The 15,444-nt window shown below is 34.5% G+C and overlaps 1 protein-coding gene across 5 annotated transcripts in view; it reads right to left on the bottom strand.

Annotated features, from left to right (window-relative positions):
* HACE1 (HECT domain and ankyrin repeat containing E3 ubiquitin protein ligase 1) overlaps positions 1-15,444 on the bottom strand; it is a 107,295-nt gene that overhangs the window by 11,550 nt on the left and 80,301 nt on the right. For all 5 annotated transcript variants that reach the window (XM_072831946.1, XM_072831949.1, XM_072831947.1 and 2 more), the window contains 3 exons: positions 13,568-13,717; positions 12,856-13,052; positions 6,955-7,086 (listed from right to left, as the gene is read on the bottom strand). In XM_072831946.1, coding sequence (XP_072688047.1) covers positions 6,955-7,086; positions 12,856-13,052; positions 13,568-13,717 — 479 coding nt within the window. The remainder of the gene's footprint in view (positions 1-6,954; positions 7,087-12,855; positions 13,053-13,567; positions 13,718-15,444) is intronic.

Genomic DNA, 15,444 nt, shown 5'->3' with positions numbered 1-15,444 from the left:
GTTGGATGTGTTTACATGGTCAAATAAGAGAATGAATATACACCACACTCAACTAAGTACTAACAAGCCAGAACAGCTAAGTTTGTTGTCACAGACGTAGATACAATGTGTTTAACTACTACAACAACTACTCATAACATACACCTGACTAGTATAGAGGTGTGCTCTGAAGAAAATTAATGAAACCTAATAAGAAGTGAGATGTGACAGCTCTTGGGGGGTTTCTAAGATCTATTCAGAATCTACAAGGTTCTCCCTTTTCCAACATATCTGAGTCTGGATTTTCTTCATAAAGTTCAAGCAAACAACATATTTTAAGTGATTACATGCAACAGCAGATATGAGAACCTAGTTGCCTTCTATTAACCAGATATTAAATAAACCTACAGAAATGTAAAACAATGTCACTCTTCCCACTATTTTTACCTTGATTCTAGAAACGGCAATTTTCAATTTTTTTTATTTTTTATTTTTTTAAATTTTTATTTATTTATGATAGTCACACAGAGAGAGAGAGAGAGAGAGAGAGGCAGAGACACAGGCAGAGGGAGAAGCAGGCTCCATGCACCGGGAACCCAACGTGGGATTCGATCCCGGGTCTCCAGGATCACGCCCTGGGCCAAAGGCAGGCGCTAAACCGCTTAGCCACCCAGGGATCCCAATTTTCAATTTTTAAATGTTACTTATGTAAATATATAATGGTTTGTTATTTTTATGTTAAGAAAATATTTAGCAGTTTTTTTAAGTTTCAAATACAGTAAATATCAGGTAATATAACCCACATAGATAAAAACTTTGTTGTAAGGGTGTCCTAAAACCAAAAAGTTTGAGAATGGCTGGTCTAGGGTGTGTTCTGTTCCTTCTTTCCACAGTATTATAAAATACTTTTCCTAGATGGATATTCTGATTAGTCTCCATTTTAGCAATCTAAATACATTCTCCACCATTCTTTGTACTTTTCTGTACCCCAGGAGACCAATTCCTATAGACCTCTTCTTGCCCATCAGCTTTAGGCTGGGCTCCATCACTGGGAAACAGGCAGGCCTATTGAGGTGAGGATATTTTTTATTTCCACCTTGCGTCAGCACATCTTTGTAGTAACCATGTATCCTCAACCACGGCTACTACCAGGATGCCCCTCATTGGTGCGTCAGGCTCTCAGAGGGTCCTCGCAATACAATAGGAAGGCCCCTACTTTTATCCACAATTTCGCTTTCTGTGGTCTCAGTTACCACAGTCAACTGTGGTCCAGAAGCAGGTGATCCTCCTTCTAACATATTGTCAGAAAGTCAATAGTAGCCTAATGCTAAGTCATGATGCCTACATCATTCACCTCACTTCATCTCATCACATAGACATTTTATCTAACATCGTCACAAGAACTAAAGTACCACATAACAAGACATTTTGAGAGAGACCACATTCATGTAACTTTTAGTATAGTATATTGTTATATTATTGTTGTTATAAATATTATTAGTTATTATATTACTATTAGTTGTTAATCTCTTACTAGGCCTAATTTATAAATTAAACCTTACCCTAAGTATGTATATTTAGGAAAAAACATAGTATATACAAGATTCGGTACTATCCGTGGTTCCAGGCATCCACTGGGGGTATTGGAACAGATTCCCTCTTGATAAGGTGGGACTAATGTAATTTCTCCACCTGTCTCTTCAATTCTAGGGATGATAAAGCTTTCCACTGTTGCTAGTCTCTGGATGTCTCCCCATACTCTTGTGATTCTTAACACCGTCACACTTCTGTAACAGCCCCTTTGTTAAGTTTCTATTTGAACAATCTGGGGAAATTCTGTTCCCCGGCAAGACCCTGATACAGATCTGCCAAAAGGGAGCAGGGATGAATTTTACACATTTCTTATAAGCCATGAGAGTTTAGTCCTCTTCCCTTCTAGACTGAATATAAGCTTTTAATAATATTAAGTATGCTTTCATTATTAATAATTATGAATCAAAATGACTGAGAATATATTCTCTCAGGAAAGTTGAAGCATTTCATTAATATATTATTATGACTTTTGTGAAGAGGATGAAAGATCTTTATTATCCCACTTAACACCTGGGCAAAAAAAGTTATTACAGTGATTAAAAACAAGTAGATGAAATGGAAATTCCACAATAAAAAGAACATACAGCAAGAAGATTTCAAGTCTAATCAATAATTTAGTTTTAAAAAATATGACAAAATAAATGAATTTGTCTACTGGAAATGGGTATAACATATATATCCTATATGAATGGCCAGAGATGGAGTCATGCAAATGTTCATAGCCAATAGCTTACCTAGAATTCATATGGCTCAATGTGTTAATATTCAGGTACCACATATTTACTGTAGATGTCTATGCCAACTTTTTAAAAGGTTTCCTATCCCAGTCTAGCATAGCCCTTTCCTAGGAAAGACATAAAGTCATCCAGGTCCCATTTATAACTCATGCTTTTGAAAGACAGTTTGATATATTGATGAAGACAGAGTGGACTCTAGGTCACAGACCATGGGTTCCCAGTGTGGCGCTAACACATACTGTATGAATAGAAGGAAGTTCTGTACCTTCTTTGGATTGGTTTTCCTCATCTATAAATTGGGAATAATAATACTTATGTCAGAGGTCTGTTGTGGAAATTTTATTTTTTTTTATTTTTTTATTTTTAATTTTTTTTTGTTGTGGAAATTTTAAAAGTGAATACATATGAAGTGCCTGGCAAATACGTTTTTATTTATTTATTTTTATTAATTTTATTTTTTAAAAGATTTTATTTATTCATGAGAGATACAGAGAGAGAGAGAGGCAGAGACACAGGCAAAGGGAGAAGCAGGCTCCATGCAGGGAGCCCAATGTGGGACTCGATTCTGGGACTCCAGGATCACATCCCAGGCCGAAGGCAGGCACTAAACCGCTGAGCCACTCGGGCTGCCCAAATTCTATGTTTTTTTGTTTTTCTTTTTTGACACTGTATATAAAAGGTCCTTTTATTTTTTATTTTTTAAATTTTTTTTATAATAAATTTATTTTTTATTGGTGTTCAACTTACCAACATACAGAATAACACCCAGTGCTCATCCCGTCAAGTGCCCCCCTCAGTGCCCGTCACCCATTCACCCCCACCCCCCGCCCTCCTCCCCTTCCACTACCCCTAGTTCGTTTCCCAGAGTTAGGAGTCTTAAAGCAGTTCTTTTTTTTTTTTTTTTTTTAATTTTTATTTATTTATTTATGATAGTCACAGAGAGAGAGAGAGGCAGAGACACAGGCAGAGGGAGAAGCAGGCTCCATGCACCGGGAGCCCGACGTGGGATTCGATCCCGGGTCTCCAGGATCGCGCCCTGGGCCAAAGGCAGGCGCCATACCGCTGCACCACCCAGGGATCCCTCCCAGAGTTAGGAGTCTTTATGTTCTGTCTCCCTTTCTGATATTTCCCACACATTTCTTCTCCCTTCCCTTATATTCCCTTTCACTATTATTTATATTCCCCAAAGAATGAGAGAATACAATGAGAACATACAATGTTTGTCCTTCTCCGATTGACACTTCACTCAGCATAATACCCTCCAGTTCCATCCTATGTTTTTAATAATAATTTTCATCACTGCATAAATCAGGATCATGCTGACAACACTGCTCTTCCCAAATAATCCCTCCATCTGAAATCAGCTCAACATAGTAAAGCCAGAGTCTAAGACAGATGAAGAATCCTGACTTTACTTCTAATAAAAAATCACAATTGAAAACTTAACAATAGCAGACCTACATATGAAAGATAAAGGAATAAAGCTTTTAGAAGAAAATACGGGAAAACAACTTCATGACCTTGGAATAAGAAACAGGTTCTTAAACATAAAAAAAGAAGAAAAAAAAAGCTCCATCCATTAAAAAAAAAAAGAAAAAGCAAGCGATAAATGTTGAACTGTGTTAAAACTAAAAACTTCTATTCACTAAAAGACACCAGCGTACAAGTTATTCACAATATAGATAACAAAGACTCCTATAAAGAATCTTATAAATCAGTAACAAAAAACCAGAAAACCATAGAAGAATGTACAAGTTACTTGAGCAAACACTTTAAAAAAAAAAAAAAAAAAAAAAGAATACCGGTGGCCAATGAACACATAAATGCACTCAAACTCATTGGTCACTGGGACATGAACCACAAAAATGGTAAAAGTGAAAAAGACAGAAAGTATCAAGTGTTACTGAAGATATGGAATACCCAGAACTCTCATACTTATTGGTGGGAATGTAACCTGACACACCACTTGAGCTATTTGCAAATATCTACTATAATAGAATAAATGCACACCTTATGTCCCAGTAATTCCACTTCAAGAATGTATACATATATCCTCCTACAGGCATGTACTAGAGTGTTTGAAATAGTAGTATTTCAAATAACTCAAAGCTGAAAAATACCCGCCAAATGTTCAATCAAGAGTAGAATAGACTTCTCCACACACACACACACAAATGAAATACTAGAATGCAATAAAAATGAACAAATTACAACTTCATGCAACAATACGCACAGTTTTCACAAAAGGTTGAACTAAAGAAGTCAGATATGTTCTAGGTTATTATTCCATTTACATTAAGTTAAAAAACCAGAAACCTAATCTAAGATATTTTTAGAAGTCAGAATGGGGCACCGAGGTGGCTCAGTTGGTTAAGCATTAGACTCGGATCAGGTCATGATCTCAGGGTCCTGAGATGGTGCCCCACACTGGGCTCAGTGCTCAGCAGGGAGTCAGCTGGAGATTCTTTCTCTCCCTCTGCCTCCACCCCTCTCCCTACTCATGCTCTCTCTAAAATATAAACAAAATCTTTAAAAAACAAATATAAGACTGATGAATCACTGAACTCTACCTCTGAAACTAACAATACACCATATGTTAATTAATTGAATTTAAATAAATTTAAAAATAATAATGTTAATGGGAAAAAAAGGTCAGAAGAGTGGTTCCCCAAGAAGAGGGACAGTGATGAGGAGGACAGGATTGGACATCTGGGGTGCTAGGATTTTTGTTTCTTGATCTGGGTGATTTTATGGTTGTATTCAGTTTGTAAAAATTCATCAAACTTTTCTGATGCGTATACTTTTCTCTACATACACTGTAAATCAATAATAAGTTTCGTAAAATTTAGAAGTATCAGTAAATTAGGAGGCAAAGTTTTCGTCAATTATTTACTTTGTTGCTATTTGTTTTATATACACAGGTCCAGAAAATAATGTAAAATTCTGTTCTGAACTTTACAAGGCGAATTTAGTAAGTACAGTACAGAAAAAGTCATTTCAGTCATGTTTAATAATAGTTCCTAAATATTCCTCCATTTCTAAGTGCTAAAAGTAACTTATTGCTATGCAAAAACTAGACCAGTCTATATACTAAACAAAACCATTAATCTTAAACCTAAAAATGCAAACAAAAAAAACCCCTCAAAACTGACATTTAATGAAACTAAGTCACAATGGGCTTCAAAATTAACTAGTAAATTCCATTCACTACTATACTAAGATATACTATGAGTGATAAACTAAAAATACTGGCACATATGTAAAATTAAAAGGTATAAATCAATGTACTTATTCATACAGTAAAGTGAAAGGCATAGGGTAAAACTACTTTATGGGAATAATAAAAAACAAAGGATACTTTTCCATTGCTCTAAAATTTACTATTCCAAATTATAATTTTTAAATAAAAAATAGCTATATTCTATTTAAAATACTACATTTTAGTAAGGAGTTAGACAACTCAAAGAGTTTGAAAATAATTTATTATCAATAATGAGAGAAAAAGGATATGAGGGAAAATACAAACATAAATCATATAAAATTAGAAATCCTGTTAGGTCACAGTAAAAAGCAAGCAAATTAAAAGAGCAATACAAACATTTATTAGAAACTGGAGGCTGGCAAAGAGAGGACTCCATATAGATTTAAAATGGAAAATGATAAAATGATATATATGGTAAAATAAGAAGCCAGAGAAATTAAACAAATACAATAAAAACTAATTCTTCTATTCAGAATGATAAGAAGTTATTATTTTATACCTCATATGATCTAATAAAAAAATTCCTACGAGTTCATTTTTGCTTGAACTCTGACCCCATGAAGTCAAAATCCATGTGTAACATCTGAAGTCCCCTAAAACTTAACTGTTAATAGCCTGCTGTTGACCAGAGGCCTTACTGATAACATAAACAATAAATATATATTTTGTTATTTGTATTATATTTCATATTCTTAGAATAAGGAAACTAGAAAAAAGAAAATAGTATTAAGAAAATCAAAAGGAAGGGGCATCTGGGAGCCTTAGTCTGTTGAGTGTCCGACTCTTCATTTGGCTTAGGTCATGATCTCAAGATTGTGAGATGGAACCTCACACATGTTCGGTGCCAAGTCTGTAAGATTCTTTCCCCTCCTCCTTCTCCCTCCCACTCTGCTCCTTCCCAACTCATGCATTCTCTTTCTCTCTCTCTCAATGAAATAAAATCTTTAAAAAGTAAAGAAAATCAAAAGGAAGAAAAAGAAGCTATAGCATTATACTGTAAAACATCCACATTTAAGTTTGAATCCACACAGTTCAAACATACATGTGCTGTTCAAGGTTGTTCAAGGGTGAACTGTAATATGAATATTGCTTTTGAGAAGACTGACCTTCAATATCTCCCATGTAAAATACTTTCATATGTGTTTCATCTTTGTTTATCACCACCTCACCCCACTTCACACTAAGGAATTGTTACTCTGGTTATTAAGCTTAAGAGAACCACATTCACAAATCTTGTAACAAGTCTCTAAACATAAACATTAGACTATAATGTCTTATCACATATGATTTCATTCATAGTAGTACTCCAAAATTATTTGTAAATTACAGAAACTGGAGTCTTGTGTTGTTTTGCAACCACAGAGAACTGATGTTTTTCCTTACCAATTCATATTCATCAAAAAGTTGTATGAGGGAAGGTGGAATGAACATATGAAAGCCCTGTAAAAAAGCATTGATCTGAGGTTGAATGGCTCTTGTCATTCGAAGTTCAGTAACAAGCTGGACATACTCCGCCTATTAAGAAAAAAAAAAAAAGTGAGGATTTTTTTTTCAATTTCACATACATAAAGATACTGTTGATACAATCATTTCTCATTGAAGAGGTGAAGGTTTGGAATTAATTTGGTACCATTATTCATAAACCACAGTAAACCCATAATCTACCAATAGCTACACTACTTAGGCCAAAATCCTAGGAATCAATCACCCATGATTTTTCTCATATGCTGTATCAGTGAGTGCTATCAGAACTACCTCCAAAAAACATTCTCAATCTCACCACTTCCACTTCTAGCACCTTGGTCCAAGCCATCATCTTCACCTGGATTACTATAACATGTGGTATCTCTGTTTCCATTTTTCCCTCTATACAGCTTCTTCCATAACACCAAGTGATTTTTAAAAATATATAAGTAATGTTTTATATATAATTCAGATCACATTACTCCTCAAAACACTACGAGGGGCACCTGGGTGGCTCAGTCAGTTCAGTCACCTCTCTTCCTCCCTAAAACAAACAAAAACCCTATAGTGACTTGAGTAAAATTCAAATCACATTCCTAGCCTATAAGGCCGTAAATGATCCAACCTCTGCTTTGCTCTCTCATCTCATTTCTTTTCATTCTCCCCCTGGTTCATTCTCTCTACTCCCCAAACATAAGCTTGTTCAGACCTCAGTGTCTATACTTCCTGGTGCCTCTGACTGAAATATCTCATTAGAATATAATCTTTCTGCAGGCAGGGGCTCTGTTTTGTTTACCAGTATATATTCCCAGATCCTAAAAAAGTGGCTGTCACTTTGTAAATGTTCAACAAATATCTGAGGGAATGCACACATTCAACAAGTGCATGTAATATATACTCAGAACTTGATAACATGGGTGGTTTAACCATAGTCGATTTGATTCTGAATTAAGGTAAATTATTTTTACACATTTTAAAATACATCCCCCCAAAAACAAACAAACAAAAAATACAGCATTCCTGAAAACAGTGTCACTTAAAATTTAACTGGAAATAAAGAATGTATTTTGGCTCAGACAAGGATCAATTACCATACCTATCAGTCAACTCTATCAATTGTTATAACTTTATAATTATATCTAAGTGAAACTTTGTGACTTAAAAGCAAATATACCATACATAGTTCTCACTTCCCAGGTATGAATGTTCTAAAGAGAGTAAAGAAAGCCTGTTTTAGGTTCCTTCTTTTATTTATTTGGCACTAATCTGATGCTCTGTCCAACCCCACTCCCCAAACATACTCCAGGGGGGAAAGGAAAACCACAACCACTGAGCTAGCAAATTATATATAACCGCTGGCTGTGGATTCTCCATACATGTCAAAGCTACAGAAGTGTCATGGTAGATTCTCCACAGTTCTCCCCAAGCCCCATGTGGCCCCTGGTGCAATCTAGCACAGGAAAAGCTGTCATCTCTGCTATTCAGTCTACTCCCACTCCCAAATCCCATGCCCTACCATCCAAAAGCTTTTCTTTACTGCATAGGAATTAATCAGTTACTACATTTAGGTCGTTACTAGAGAGAGGGAGACAAAATTGTGTGCCAATCAAACAGAAACATAAACTAGATTTTTCAGGTCCCATCCAGGAAATAATATATATAGCACTGTTCAAATTATAACGAGCAGTGATTTCAACATTAGCACATCATTACCTTTTAGTTTATGTCTGCTCTAACTAAACTGACTACACTACTACAATTTTTCTGCTCCATTCATTCATTAATGTTTAAGGCGCTGGTCAGACCCCCTTTTCCCTTAACAAGAGTAGCTTTTTTCCAGAAGTTTTGTTCTTAGAATCTTATGGTGCTATTCAATAATTATTGTTTAAGACCTTAAATCATGAAGCATAAAAGTAAAAGATTTGTGGGGTGCCTGTGTGGCTCAGTCAGTTAAGTGTCTGACTCTTGACTTTGGCTCAGGTCATGATATCAGGGTGTGAGATGGAGCTTCATGGCTGGCTCCACATTGGGCATAAAGACTGCTTAAGATTCTCTCTCCTTCTGCCTCTGCCCTCCCTCTCCCCTCCCCTAACCCCACACATGTGCACAAGCACTTTCTCTCTCAAAAAGAAAAGATTTGTGAATTGCTCAAGATACTTTACCTATTTTAATTTGCCACCGCATTTCGTATTTATCAGTACACATTCTGTTTTCAATAAATTAATTGCTATTATTTCCTCACACATTCTTTTTTCAAAAATTAATTTCCACGAGTATACTAATCATTCCTTACATGTTTCCTTCTATTCTAATATAAAATATTATTCTAATATTCTAAATATTTTCAACATTTATTTCTGTAACTCTGACTCATAGTTATTGCATATCAATTTGTGGAAATGAGCACCTTCAAATACTAGTTTCCATGTTATATTAATTTAAATGTGGATGAATCTTGGTCTAAATTATTTCTCAGAAAAATAATTAAATCCTAACCATCACAAATCCTACTGAGATATTTAGTAAAATAAAGTTTTCCATAAAGCTGAAAGATAACTGTGTTTAACAGAAGAAAATACAAATCCAACTGTTTTCCTCCTTCCTTAAACATTACACATCCTCAAATGGAACATAAATTAACACTTTCTTGATGATACAATATTACTATGAACATCCACTATTATTACACACTAACAGCATGACAATTCATACTGTGCAGAAATATGCTGGCTACATTCCCACTACCTATGAATCCAAGTGACTCACCTCCCCACACTTTATGCTCCTGCATAACTACATCAAATATCTTACATGCTTCAATAAGGAAACAGATGACAATCAGTTCACAAAGGAAACAGATGACAATCAGTTCACATAGAGTTGCACAATTAAACCTAAACTATCATTTTCTTTCAAGTTATTATAAGAGATTGATATAACTTGGGGATAGGGGATCTTTTTTTATCCCTAACAGATGGCATATCCTGGAGTCATATTTGCTCCCACCTGAGATATATGGTCTATTCTTTGAAGGCATAAAATAATACCAGATGCCAAAGAATTAAATTGAAGAATTAATCATATTAAAGAATCTTAATACTTTTACTAGTGAAGTATATTAATACATAGAAAGCTTTCAATTGGAAAGCCTCAGCGTGGAAACAACAGCAACAAAAAAGAGCCTTAGCAACTTTTTTCTGGCTTAACTCTGACTCTGGTAACTGATATAAAATAGATAAGCAAAAAAGAAACTGTTAAGCGAAAAACATAACACTGAGATTAGGAAGACTGAACTTGTGGACATTATGTTCCAGTAAAATTATATGTCCATATTTATAGAAACATTATTTTTAATAGTCTCCTAGTCTTCTGCATATGTGGAATAAATAATAATCAATTCTCAGAAATATTCCTTAAAATTTTAACTTCTTTTCAGGCTTTGAACCTAAATTATGTCTTCTTCTGAGGAATGGCAGTGATGTTGAAAATAAAGTCTTTTTTTTTTTTTTACATTTTATTTATTTATTTGACAGAGAGAGAGCACGCAGGCAGGGGGAGCAGCAGGCAGAGGGAGAAGGAGAAGCAGGCTCTCAGCTGAGCAGAAAGCCTGATGCGAGGCTCAATTCCAGGGCCCTGAGATCATGACCTAAGCCGAAGGCAGACACTTAATGAACTGAGCCACCCAAGTGCCCTGAAAATAAACACATTTTTAAGCGGTTTTTTTCCCTGAAAATCTTGTTTTTTGAAAGACAGCTAAATAAACCATATTTACTTAAATAAGTTAACTTTTACTAGTGAAAACAAGATGTTCTTTTTTTCCCTCCTCTAAGCAGAGGAAAAAATTGGGCCACATTTGTAGAACAGTTTGGAATAGTTATTTTTTTAATAATTAACAGTTTAAATGGCATTACTGTTGGCATAATTCAATTCACTGTTTGAATATATATCCTTTAGTGATAAAAGCTTCTTTCTTGAGTTTATCCACTTATTACTGCTCTAGTATGTAAGAGTTCTCATTGAAAATTTCTCTACTGAGAATTCCAAAGGATAACCAGATTTCTTTTGTAGAAATAAGCAGATATGTCAAAAAAGGCAAGAAATTATCTCATTTTCTCCATCCCCCCTGCCATTGTCCTATGAAATCCTCATGCATCCCCACATCAATACCAAAACCACCTATCAGTTGCCCTGACTCCAGTACTGCCCCACTTCAACTCATTCTTCACACTCCAAGCATAGTTTGTTTTTGTGTGTTTTTAAGAAACAGAATCCATTGATGAAACTTGCCTCTATAATGTCTGCAATCATCCCTATAGTCTTCAGAATAATTTTCAAATTCTTAATTGTGGCCCCTGACTTTCAGAATTTGGCCCCTGACTACTCCCCTCATCTTTTACCACTCATTTATTTTGCAATCCAAGCTAAGATCTACAACTCTTAAATACCTGTGGTTCCCTGAACACATCATGCTCTGTCATCCTTAACTTCCTATAAGCCCAGAACATTTCTGTTTTCCCCCCTTACTCCTATTTGGCCATTTAATGCTTCTCCTCTATAATTCAACTCCCATGCCATCTCCTCTATTCCCGGAAATCCTGTCTTATCCCACCCCTATTTCTTTCTCTCCCAGGCAGAATGAACTTCATGATTCACTGTAAAAATGTTATTAGCACTTAAAACTCATGTAGCTTACTCTTCAGTTCTAGGAGATAGAACTGAAGTTGTAAGAAAACCTGTCACTTCTAACTCAAATTTTATGGTTCCATGATTCTAGCTTTTGGTCAAGAATAAAAAAAGAAAGTGAAAAGTAAAAGCAAAACTTTTAAAGAAAGAAGAAAATATTATTTAAATGTAAATTGTTCAGTTTCTGGTAATTCAGCCATTTTCAAAACTGACACCAGAGTTTAGTTTTATTATTTTTTAAGATTTTTAAACAAATTGACAGATACAAAATTAAATTTAAAAGAGCATTATGTTTCAAATGTGGAACTGATATACATTCTTCTGCCTACAACATTTGTATTTATTTAATGTACTCCTTTTTAAACAAAGGTATTTTCATCTATTCGGATGAAAATTTTCCCTGTATAATTCCCAAAGCCTTTCCATAAAATTTAGGAATAAATGACTCCCCCATGTGGAGATCAGCTTACACAGATTTTCTCGTTCTAACAAGTTTGGCAACTCATTTAAGCTTCAATATGCTTACAGATTTTGAAGTTGAGCTCCAAATGGGACATTATAACTTTATACCTATAGAGTCAAGGAAGTAAAAAGCTAGGCCTAAAGTAACAAAAAAGTTCAGGAAAGAAACAGATGTTAAAAAATAACAAAATCTCTAAAAAACATGGTTTGAAATTTTTATTTGTAAATTGAATATGTTAACAATCTTAAAGCAAGCAATCAATTTAAGATGCAGGTATTTTTCTAAAGATTTTTTATTTAAAAAATTAATCAGGTTGCTTATTGAGTAAGCATTAAATGTTTAAACATCAAGAATGTGATGATCTTGATGTAAACTTCTATCTCTAATCAATTTTTTCAAAAAAGAGATGCCCAATTTACATATCCACTGAATTGTGCTCTAAGGCTGTTTCAGGAACTGCCTAAGCTATCTAACACAATAGTAAAATGATCCTTCCTAACTCAAAGTTTGATATTTGATGATTTAGTTAATTTAAATATTTTATCTATTATAAAATGTTATGAAACTCTTTTAACAGCAAAGTTTTTCTAGCTAGTGTCAGTAGGCTAGAGTAATCAGCAAACTATCAGGGCCAAGTTACAAACAATGGCTAAGATAAATATTTGAATACTCACTTTGTTATTTTGTGTCACAAGAATACTTCCACCCCCAGGTTTCAAAGGCACCTCTTCCATTGCTCCAAACACATCAGTTTCAACAGAAAAGGTTAGTTCTAGACCCAGATCACTAATGTCATTATCTAAAATCCACTGCAAATTTTTGGCATATTCTGGATCAATGGATGCCACATCTTGGTAATTTACAGGGATACCTAAAAATGCAAACATAGAGCAGTTAGAGTCTAAATGCTTCTGCCTTTCCTTGTTTAATGGTAAAATACTGCCCTCTACAGATATTCCATAAAACTGCAAAATATAATCCAATTCACAGCATGATTTAAAATGGAGGCTAATTACTGGATTTGGAAGTCTGTTAACTTTAAGTTTGTGGGTTTTTCCACATTTTTATAATATAATCTTTCTTTGAAATCACTACACAGGAAAATTATCAGATCCTTCAAAAAGTGCCAATTCTCTTAAGTGTATTCATACTAAAATGCATCCTCAGCATAAACATATATACACTAAAATGATCAACAATTTTTTCAGCAAAAAAAGATTTTTTTACTCCCCCAGGCTCCCAAATGCCTTACATATACAGATAGCTTCCAAGTGAAATAAAAATTACCTCATCCAAAACACCACCACTTATCTACTTAGTTTTTCCTTAAGATTCTAAGAAAAACATTTTAAATAAATGCCTATGGAAATAACAGTAGAGCCATACCAAGAATGTGCTTATAGAACGATCTTGTGAAGTAAATGTTGACCAGCTGCCTGTGGTTCAAAGCTAATCCCAAGATCTGTCCAGCAAACCGGAAATAGTTCAAGTGATCAGGATTTACATAGGAATTACTATTAGGCTGAAAAGTTGTTCCTATTAAAATAAATATGAAATAAATATGAAATAATTTATTCCAAGTGATCAGGATTTACATAGGAATTGCTATTAGGCTGAAAAGTTGTTCCTATTAAAATAAATATGAAATAAATATGAAATAATTTATTTCTAGGAATCCAGATGTAGAAGAAAGATCATTTTCAGTGCTGATAAATCAGTTCATATACAACTTCAGTAAAACCAGGGTTACATTATGTATAAACTTCCACCAGAATGTTCTTTGTGGAATATATGACAATGGAATTGTCAGAAGATAATCATTAATTCACACATACTTATCAGAGTAAATCTTTGCAGAGAAAATTTTAGAATACTTTTAACTGAAAGTAGTTGGAAGATGTGTCAGAGAGATCCTGGAAATAATATACTAAAAGATAACATACCTAACACATTTTCCTCAGCAGTATAGAAATACTAGGCTGTGAATTAGGGCAGGCATAGTTTCATTCATCTATACACACCCAGTGCAGTAGACTTTCACACTTTTTGCTCCTTATGGAATAGAGCACTAAAAAAGAATAACTAAAAATTGTAAACTACAACTGTTCTTAAGTGATGAACTCAATGCCTTTTACCAATCACCTAAATCCACAAGTCAACTGATTATTCCTCGCAACAAATAATCAACTTTTTTTTTTTTTAAAGATTTTACTTATTTGAGAGAGGGTGAGAGAGCATGTGCAAGTCGGGGGAGGACAGAGGGAAAGGGAAAGAGAAAATCTCTAGCAGACTCTCCAGTGAGCCCAGAGGCCGACTTGGGCTTGATCTCACAACCCTGAGATCATGACCTGAGCCGAAACTGAGAGTTGGACACTTGAGCAACTGAGCCACCCACTGGCAAAGGCAAGAGTTACCAATTACTGTCAAAACCTAGTATGATTCCACTTATATGGAAAAAGGTCTGGAAATAGATAGTGGTGATGGTTACACAACACTGCCAACATACTTAATGCTAGTGAATTTAAAATAGTAGATTTTATGTTCTATATTTTATGATGATGCAAACTAAAGTCTAAAAACAATCTAGTGCAGTGGAAAATCTAATACCAAGACCTCAACTTTAAAGAACTCTTTTTGTATTTTTCTGTAATGATCACTAACTGTGAACACAACTCTCATACATTCAACAAATATTTATTGAGCTTTTGCTATTTACTACTGTTCTAGGCACTTAGACCCAACAAAAGAATAACTGCTTAATCTAATGAAATAGTATCCAAAAATAACATAAAATAAAGGAAAAGTGGAAAGTTTTGGAAAGTGAGATGTTTGGTCATTTGGTATATTATTTTGACAATAATTACTTTGTGCGTTGCTGATCTTTGACTTTTCACTACTGGCACAAGAACTACATTGCTGAGATCAGTTTACTTAGATCGAAGGTAAAAACTTAGAAGCTTAAGGTTGATTGACTTAAAAGGGCCACATGAAGCTAGTCATTCACTGTCAAGCACCTTTTAAGAATCATTCCCAGTCATGCGAAAGACTGGGTATGAAAAGTCAAAGAAAAGTTTTGTTAGATGAAAAAAAGACTTCAAGGACAAACATAACTATAATGCCAAAAATATAGTAATATAAGAATAGTCACAAATATTTTTGAATGCTAAGGGTATTAAAAATAGTGAATGCTAAGGCTATCGATGAATCGATCAGCAAAGATCTTTGATAACTCAACCTTGTCCCCTAGGTCTGTGATTCCTTTG

The sequence above is a fragment of the Canis lupus genome, chromosome 7, assembly GCF_048164855.1.
Source record: "Canis lupus baileyi chromosome 7, mCanLup2.hap1, whole genome shotgun sequence".
Classification (NCBI taxonomy): Eukaryota; Metazoa; Chordata; class Mammalia; order Carnivora; family Canidae; genus Canis; species Canis lupus.
This window is presented reverse-complemented; position numbering and strand designations above follow the sequence as displayed.